This window comes from Myotis brandtii, unplaced genomic scaffold, assembly GCF_000412655.1.
Source record: "Myotis brandtii unplaced genomic scaffold, ASM41265v1 scaffold693, whole genome shotgun sequence".
Classification (NCBI taxonomy): domain Eukaryota; kingdom Metazoa; phylum Chordata; class Mammalia; order Chiroptera; family Vespertilionidae; genus Myotis; species Myotis brandtii.
Genome location: NW_005370710.1, coordinates 2,600,137 through 2,608,981, shown reverse-complemented (window position 1 = coordinate 2,608,981; position 8,845 = coordinate 2,600,137). Strand labels below are relative to the sequence as shown.

Here is an 8,845-nt window from a genome sequence, read left to right as displayed (position 1 = left end):
GGGACTGTCCCGGGAGCGGGCCCTGGACTACTACGGGCTGTACGACGACCGCGGGCGCCCCTACGGCTACCCGGCTGTGTGCGAGGAGGACCTGATGCCTGAGGACGACCAGCGGGCCACGCGCAACCTCTTCATCGGGAACTTGGACCACAGCGTGTCGGAGGTGGAGCTGCGACGGGCCTTCGAAAAGTACGGCATCATCGAGGAGGTGGTCATCAAGAGGCCCGCCCGTGGCCAGGGGGGTGCGTACGCCTTCCTCAAGTTCCAGAACCTAGACATGGCCCACAGGGCCAAGGTGGCCATGTCCGGCCGGGTGATTGGCCGCAACCCCATTAAGATCGGCTACGGCAAGGCCAATCCCACCACCCGGCTCTGGGTGGGGGGCCTGGGACCTAACACCTCACTGGCCGCTCTGGCCCGGGAGTTTGACCGCTTTGGGAGCATTCGGACCATCGATCATGTCAAAGGAGACAGCTTTGCCTACATCCAGTATGAGAGCCTGGACGCCGCCCAGGCCGCCTGCGCTAAAATGAGGGGCTTTCCCTTGGGTGGTCCAGACCGCAGGCTGCGGGTGGATTTTGCCAAAGCAGAGGAGACTCGGTATCCCCAGCAGTACCAGCCCTCCCCCCTCCCTGTGCACTACGAACTTCTCCCAGATGGGTATGCCCGGCACCGCAACCTGGACCCCGACCTGCGGGTGCGGGACAGGACCCCCCCACACCTCCTGTACTCAGACCGAGACCGGACCTTCTTGGAAGGGGACTGGACCAGCCCTGGTAAGAGCTCTGACCGCAGGAACAGCCTGGAGGGCTACAGCCGCTCGGTGCGCAGCCGCAGCGGGGAGCGCTGGGGAGGAGATGGGGACCGGGGCCTGCCCAAGCCCTGGGAGGAGAGGCGGAAGCGGAGGAGCCTGTCCAGTGACCGTGGGAGGACAACCCACTCCCCTTACGAGGAACGGAGCAGGACCAAGGGTGGTGGGCAGCAGGCCGACCGAGGCTCCGACCGCACCCCTGAGCGCAGCCGCAAGGAAAACCACTCCAACGAGGGGACCAAGGAGTCGAGCAGCAACTCCCTCAGCAACAGCAGGCATGGGGCTGAGGAGCGGGGCCACCACCACCACCACGAGGCTCCAGACGCTGCCCACGGGAAGAAGACCCGTGAGAGCGAGCGCAACCATCGGACCACGGAGGCTGAGCCGAAGCCTCTCGAAGAGCCAAAACATGAGACCAAAAAGCTCAAGAACCTCTCGGAGTACGCGCAGACGCTGCCGCTGGGCTGGAGCGGGCTGCTGGTGTTGAAGAACAGCTGCTTCCCCACATCTATGCACGTCCTCGAGGGGGACCAGGGCGTGATCAGCGGGCTCCTCAAAGACCACTCTTCGGGGAGTAAGCTGACTCAGCTGAAGATTGCCCAGCGCCTCCGACTGGACCAGCCCAAGCTCGACGAGGTCACGCGACGCATCAAGCAGGGGAGCCCCAATGGCTACGCAGTGCTGCTCGCCACACAGGCCGCCCCCAGCGGGCCTGGCACTGAGGGGATGCCCCTGGTGGAGCCAGGCCTACAGAGGCGGCTTCTCAGGAACCTGGTCTCCTACTTGAAACAGAAGCAGGCGGCCGGTGTGATCAGCCTGCCGGTGGGTGGGTCCAAGGGCAGAGACAGCACGGGCATGCTCTACGCCTTCCCGCCCTGCGACTTCTCGCAGCAGTACCTCCAGGCGGCACTGAGGACCTTGGGCAAGCTGGAGGAGGAGCACATGGTGATCGTTATAGTGAGGGACACTGCCTAGCCCGGACGCCTCCCAGCGCCACTTGTGTCACAAAAGCAGTCATTTTAGAACCTGATCCGCTGCCTCAGTCCTACCCCCTCGGTTTGACTTTTCTGCTGGGTTGTTTTGGTTCATTAGGTGGGAGACCAAAGTCCTGTCCCCACCAAAACTGAGTTCTTAGGTTTTGGGGATTTTTTTCCCGTGATGAGAAGGGACTCCTGTCATGTTGGTTTCTGGTGTACGAGATACTGTCTGCTGTGTTCTGTATTTTTTTTATTTTTTGACTCACTGTATGGAAAGTTGTCAGTAAAGCCTTTGTCAGAGGATGGATTTTTAATCCTGTTCAGAGTCCTGGTTTAATCAAGTTTTTTTCCCCTCAAAGATGGAAGACCTTTCCCACAAAATGCCCTACGTCATCTTTCTGGCACCGGTATATCGCCAAGTCCTGCTGCGTTGGTGGTTCTCAGCCCCTCAACTCCTTAGGCTGAGTCAGAACTGGATTCACAGTGGTTTTCCATCTTGGCTGAGAGCAGGCAGCTCCAGTTTGCACGCTGCCATGGCAGCTGAGCAGAGCTCATGCAGAGGAGGGGGTGTGCCTCGGGTCCATAGGGAGCAGCTGCGATAGTTTTTGGTTTGGGTTGTTCGGCCCTAAACAGCTGGTGTGCCCGTCAGTTTGAGCTGTAGCTGTTGGACAGAGCACCCCGTCTCAAGGCCTTTTCGGAAGCAGGTGGTCTTTAGCAGCTGTGTGATCTTAATGTTGCTGCCCAAGGGTCTTGGTGCTACAGATCCGTGCGGACTCCCTCTTGTTCAGCCTCCCTTCTCGCCTTGATGCGGCCACCCAGGGACACCCAGTTGGACACGAAGCTGTCAGACTCCCAGGGACACTAGAGGCCATGTGCTGGAGTGGAGGGTGGGAGGCAGCTGTGCTTGCTTGTTGAACTTGTGAATTCCAGCGCTCCCTCGGGTCGCTCAGAACTGATGTGTCATGTGGAGGTCTGTGCCGAGTCCCTAGAGCTTTGTGGGGGACACTGAAGATTTTTGTGATGCTGCCGTGGAGGCAGCAGGTGAGGAAGATGCTGTGACCAAACTCTCCCAGGTGCAAGGTGAGTGAGCCTAGGCCTCTTGCCCGGATACTGAGGAGGTGGAGACCCTGGGAGATCGGTGCTCTGTGGGGAACCGTCAGCCTTGGGGTGCTGGGTGTGCTGGAGCTCAGCGCCTTTCAAGCCGGGCTGGAGGGGCGTGGAGGCGCTTGAGCTGGGAGGGGAGAGCGCTTGAAGCATCACGTTGTCATCACGCGTGTCTGATGAGAGTATGGCCAGCGCTGGCCAGTGTCCCACAGCGGTTGTCATGGGGGAACACAGCCCGAACACGAGATGTTCGTGTGAAGGTTGGGATGTTCCAAAGGGGTCACTGTCAGGGATGAGGGAGAAGGGAAGCTCCAGTGAGAGAAACGAGCCCCCAAGTGACCAGGGATTTCGGGTCCAATGGCCAGGCCATGCTGGCAGGTCTGGCACTACCCTAGCTGGCTCTTGGCAGTGCAGCGGACTGCTGGGTGGTTTTGAGGGACAGTCGAGAGGACCTGGGGATGCCTGTCCACAAAGACAGTGAAGGAGGTGTCTGAGACCTTGAGATTTAAAAGAAAGCTCACAGGAGAATAAGCAAGTTTGTAACAAAACATTCGCACCAAGAAAGAAGTGGGCAACATGTTTATTTGCCTGTTGTGCTGGAGCGAGGGGAGGGGAGGGGCAGGGCAGGGCTGGCCCCACCGCAGGTCTCACACATGCCGCTCACAGCCAGAGCAGCAGCGGGGTGCCTGCCGAGTGGGCGCTCAGGACCCAGAACACCGCCTCCGGCCCTCCCCAGACAGACGCCTGGGAGATCTGGCTGGAGACACTGCAGCCTCGCCTTGTCCCCCTTCAGGGCTACATACGTGTTCTCTGGTCCCCAAAAGAACTAGAGTTTTGGTGATGAGTCACAGCCTGTTGTGTGACCTCCCTCCTGCTCCTCAGACCCTCTTCTCAACACTTCCTTCAACTCTTAAGACACAACAGGTGCCGTGACCTGTCAGAGGGCCGGCAGCAGGAACCAGTGAGGCGGCTCAGGTGGGCCAGGCCCGAGAGGAAAGGCAACTGCAGGCGCCAGCGCCTCCCCGGTCCTCTCTCAGGTGCTGCTTAAAGGCAAAACCAACAGGAGGCAACACTTGCCCCCGGTTTCCTCCTAAGTGGCTCAGCCTGCGCCCTGGTGGCAAGGGGATGCGGGCTGATGCCTCCGAGGCCTCTCGGGGCGCTCCCCTGAGGGTGTGTTGTCAAGGCAACCAGAATTCGGCGGAGAGCCCGGGTGCTCCCAAGAGCTCCTGCCAGTTCAGGGAAACGGTGGCTCCGATAATGACTAGAAGAATATAGTGCTTTTGCTATTTCTTTACTTTAACCCGTTTTCTTCTAATCCATTCAGCACCAGCAAACTATTCTACTGGTTAGTGTTAGCGACCTATTTAAGCTGAGGCATGACGCAACTTAGGAGCCGAGACCTCTGCTCTCTAGAGGACCAAGAGGTACCTGAGCGACACAGGCGCTTCGGTGTGTGACAGCTTGTGTGGTGCTCCGAGCCCAGCAGGGCTTCACCAGCCCCTGGTGAGTTTAGCTGTCTGTCTTGCTTGTTTACTTCACAACCAAATGTGTCCCCTCTTCTCTGAGCTACGTACCTACATGATAGAAACCAAGAAGCTGTTACTTGGGCAAACTTGAAGGAAGAACGGCATCAGGGTCTCTTATTATGGTGGGGAGGTGGGAGTGGGGGTGTGGGGGGAGTGTAAAGTTAAGCACCTGGTATGTCCTTGGCGGTAGCACAGTTCAACCCAAGGCCGATTGCAAGAGCCTGTGAAGTAGCTGCAAGCCCAGCCTGCCAAGCCCCCGCTGCCCCTAAGCTGCAGCTGCTCCCACTCTCAACACTGCCTCCCAGGGAGCAGCATCACCCTGAGCTATGGCCAAAGTGCTGCCACTCCTTAGCTCTGCCAGCTCCTCCCTCCCAAGCGTCCCAGGACCCTAACTTTCCAGCCCCCACCTGTGCTCCAGAACGGCCTTCCTGGTTCAGAGCCGGGCAGACAGGTGCCCACGTGGGCAGGGTCCTGACACCTCCCACAGCCCCGTGCAAGGTGCTCTTACGGAGACGTCTCTGGGGAGTGCAGGCCAGGCCGGGGCAGGCCTGGGACTGAGCCCCTTGTCTCCCCAGAGAGCTTTTCGGGCAGAGTGTCCTTACCACCGTGCCGACTGCCTCTCGGAAGGCGTCTTCTCTCCTGCACGGCTAGAGCTGCAAGGAAAGGGACAGACCCCACTTTGGTAAAAGGACAGGGAAAGGCCATAAGCAAAGACAGGCTTGTAGTTTATTTTGTATTTTTTTAAATAAATACACTTTACATTAAAGAAAAAGGCCTTTGATTTGTAATTTCCACATTGGGGAGAAAGGAAAGAGGAAAAAAAGATTTTGAAAAACTGAAGGACAAAGAAAACTAGAGGGAGTGAACTCATATCCTAAGTTCCCTCAACTCCACGAACCAGCATCCACACCGCCTGCTGCCCAGCCCAGAGCCGGTGAGTCAGCCTTCCTCCCACCCCTGGCCCAGAGGAGAGCAAGTCAGCCTGACAGCTTGTGAGGCAACAAAACAGGTTAAAAATCATATATTATATTTATAATAAAATAGTCTTCATCCTTATCAATTTAAGAAACCACGATTTTCCTTTCACTTAAATACGTGTGTAAAAATGCCTCCGCATTGTTCTTTAGACGTCATTTTCTTCCGCAGAAAATGCAATGGGACAAGGACCTGGTGGATATAAGTTCATACCCTCAATTATAAATGCTTGGCTTTTTTTTTTTCTTTTTAAGTTTTATAAAAAACTATTTCTTGTTCTTTAAGTAAAGAACATTATACAAAGAAAATATATTGTGAAATGACCCCAGAAACAGGTTTTTCCCTAGAGGAAAGGTGTGTCCATCCTAGGAGAAGGGGACAGACTAGGCCTGACCCCTGGGGTCTTGGTGGCTGTTCGCTCTGGAAGGGTCCTCGGGGCCCAGGGACTCTCCAAGCCAAGTCCTCCGAGTGCAGGCCATGCAGTTCCTTAAGGGCATAGCCTGGGGGGAAGGGAGGGAAGGTGTGAATTCATTTGACTCAGGTTCTCGCCTGCCAAGAATCTTCCCCGTGGTGACGCTCCTCACTCATTCAGAGATAAGATGATGTCATCTTCCAGGTCAGAGTTGTCAGAGCTGTCGGCTGCAAGGTAAGCAGAGGGAGAGGCCAGGTCACCCACTGGGCTTCTAGGAGCTTCCAGGAGGAAGCCCCTGCAGGTGCATACATGTGTGTCTGGGACTAATTACCTTTCCAGAAAGAGGAAAAGGCACCAACCACCCCTTGGAGCAGGCTCTGGAGAATCCACTTCTTGGCCACTGTCACCCCTGGGACCTCCTGCTCTCTCACCTCTCAGAGGGCCTGAATGTGGTATCCTGAGTCCTAGCGGCTCGTCCTGCCTTAGAGACCCTTAAGGGACCAGGCAAGCCCCCTCAAGCTTCTACCCATGGTGCTTTGAAAAGCTGCAAAGGGGCAGGGCTGAGGGGAGCAGTGGGAGCCCCACAGCCCTTGGGCCTCTGGAGTCCTTCAGGGCTGGGCACAGGCCTATCTGAGCCCAAGCAAGAGGAGATTTCTCTTTAACTCCTTAGCCCCTCTTCCCAAAAGAGCTCAAGGCAGAGATTATCAACCTGGGATTCCATCCCCTGCAGTTTCTCAGTCTAACCTGCAGGGAGCAGACTCCCTAAAGCGGGCAGGCTGCAGCAGTAGCAGTGCCTGGCACCTGTGCCTGGAGGCAGCGGGAGGAGCTGGGATGCCCCAGAGCTGTGTCTGGCTGGCCACAGTGGGAGAGAAGCCTAGTAGCTAACTCCTAACGACTCTGGTTAATTGGCTGAGTGAAGAAGGTAAGGGGAAGGCCTAAGGCCCGTTTTGATTACTCACAGCTACGAAATGGTTTTTAACAAGGGCTCCTGGAGAGTGGACAGACCCTGCCCCACAGCCTCCCAAATGCCCACGGGCCCTGAAGTTCCCGCAGGAGGGGACGGCTACTGGGCCCAGATACTGAGAGAATCGACTCGGAAAAGCTGAGGAAGCGTGTTCCCAAACCTTCCTTCATTCACTACAATCTCCTTTAGGAAGAAAACTGAAGTGGATAAAGTCAAGTCAAGAAGAGCATGGCCGTGATTCAACAAAGTCCTGAGAAGAAGCCAAAGAGGTGGCTGGGAAAACCAGTGTTCCTGGTCGAAAAGGCACCGCGTGGCCTGTTGGAAATGGGTGGGAAGATCACAGAACTAGCAGCTCATCACTCGGCCTCCTTGCTGCCAGCACTCGGGAGGAAGTGCAGTGGGGAAGGGCAGGCCTGCTCCCCAGAGCCAAGCTTGTATCCCAAGTGCCCCTGCTATGAGCCACCGTTGCCAGACCAGCTGCCTGAACCTGTCCTCCCAGCCCGAACACCTGCGCCTGGCCCAGGACTAAAGCCACTGGAGGAGGATCACGGCCCAGCCCTGAAGCACGTGTGTGTCAGGTGCAGGGCTTGGTGCTCAGGGGTCAGGACTCCCCCCTCTGCCTCCCTCAGCCTTTTATCACCTCTAAGTGCTCAGAGACCTTGGTCAAGCCTTCTCCTTCGGAAAGGCCCTGAGGCAAAGGCCGTGTAGGTGGAAACCACGTTTGCAATATTTAGCCTGTTGCTCTATAATACTGGCTTTGGGGGGCAGAACTGACTGGAACAGAGACCTCAGCTAAGGAGTTTGGGTTCTGCATAGAGAACCCAGCACCAGGTGTGGGCCTAGGCCTCTGTAGGGTTGGGTGGGGCTCAAGGTGTGGTTTTCTAGGCTTAATGGCTTCCGTCAGACCCTAAAAGGTTCCACAAGCCCCAAACAATGAAGCTACTGCTCTGAAGGGTCAGAGTGAGGCAAATGGCCAGCAAACCAAGGGCCCAGGGAGTGTGCCCTCTGCTGTACGAGCGGCTGTGGGTGTAAAACAGAGCAATGGCACACACACTGCAGATGCCACCTCTTTGTCACCACCTCCGCTCTGGAGCCCAAGCTAAAACGTCCTTGAGCTGTCATCTATTACGGCATTTCTACATCACAGATCTTCCCGAGGTAAAGTGACATTCTTGCTGCTGATAGAACTAAGGTTTTCCAGATGGTTCGGGGCTAGGAAGGAAAGGTTTCCTAAACTAAACAGGAAAAGCTGGAGGAGGCAGTAAATCATAGGCCAAATAGAACTTTGTAGCTTTATATTCCAGTTAAGAAAGAGAATTAGTGAGGCTCACGGCGGGGGCACACCAGCTGCTCCTTAGCCTACCTCACTGCTTGTAATTGGAGGGAAAGGGAACTGGGGCCTATGTGTCACTCACTATTCAGATGACAGAGGTCTGATAAAACTTGCCCTGATATTATCAATACTGTCCCCTGTCCCTTGCCCCTTAGTCTCTCAGTCTCTCTTACCTGGCTCTCTGACCATGGCTAGGGACAAAGCAAGCTTCCTTCACTGAATCACCTTAACCTCCAGCATGGAGAACATGGAAGCTGGTAAACAGCAGATGGACAGACAGAAGGCCCTCCCTCCCAGCCCCACAGGACGGTGAGAAAGACAGTCTTCCCTCAGCCAGCTGCCTTCAACCTTGAGGGCGAGAAGCATGTATGAGATCGCTCTCTCCTGCTGATTATAAAAAAACAAACATCCACTGTAAAGACACTGGCATCTGTTGGGCCTAGGCCAGCACAATACGATTCCCATAGTGATGTCATGTCCTGGGTCCGTGCCCTTCCACGGCAGCTACACGAGGCTCCTGCGCACTTGCAGTGTGGACATGAATGAGGAACTGAGTTTTAAAAACTGCATCACAGTGTCAATGGCCCCGTGTGGCTAGTGGCTGTGCTGGGTGTAAGGCCCTGGCTGTGGGAAGACTGGCCGGGTTAGCTGCACGGAAATGGTGGCTGTCGCAGGGATTACGCCCTCAGACAGGGACACCTCAGAGATGCTGCCTCCCCCCGCCCGCTCCCCCCACCCCCCTC

The 8,845-nt window shown here is 56.2% G+C and overlaps 2 protein-coding genes across 3 annotated transcripts in view; one reads left to right on the top strand and one right to left on the bottom strand.

The window, feature by feature from the left end:
- The first annotated feature begins 6 nt into the window (after nt 1-6).
- Nucleotides 7-2,113, top strand: RBM15B (RNA binding motif protein 15B). Its single transcript, XM_014529746.1, has one exon. The coding sequence runs from the start codon at nt 95-97 to the stop codon at nt 1,784-1,786; it is 1,692 nt and encodes a 563-aa protein (XP_014385232.1). The 5' UTR covers nt 7-94; the 3' UTR covers nt 1,787-2,113.
- Nucleotides 2,114-3,457: 1,344 nt separating this feature from the next.
- Nucleotides 3,458-8,845, bottom strand: part of VPRBP (Vpr (HIV-1) binding protein) — a 45,468-nt gene continuing 40,080 nt past the window's right edge. Inside the window, exons 23-24 of one of the 2 annotated variants that reach the window (XR_001359770.1) lie at nt 5,021-6,032; nt 3,458-4,466 (exon numbers count right to left, since the gene is read on the bottom strand). Coding sequence is in view for 1 of the 2 variants with exons in the window: in XM_014529744.1 (XP_014385230.1) it covers nt 5,974-6,032 (59 nt within the window). In the remaining variant the exon portion in view is untranslated. Of the gene's footprint in view, nt 6,033-8,845 lie in introns of both variants that reach the window. The other variant, XM_014529744.1, reaches the window with a different exon arrangement.

Bases quoted from the DNA above. Each gene is read 5' to 3' on its own strand.
- RBM15B (XM_014529746.1), top strand. From the start codon at position 95: ATGCCTGAGGACGACCAGCGGGCCACGCGCAACCTCTTCATCGGGAAC.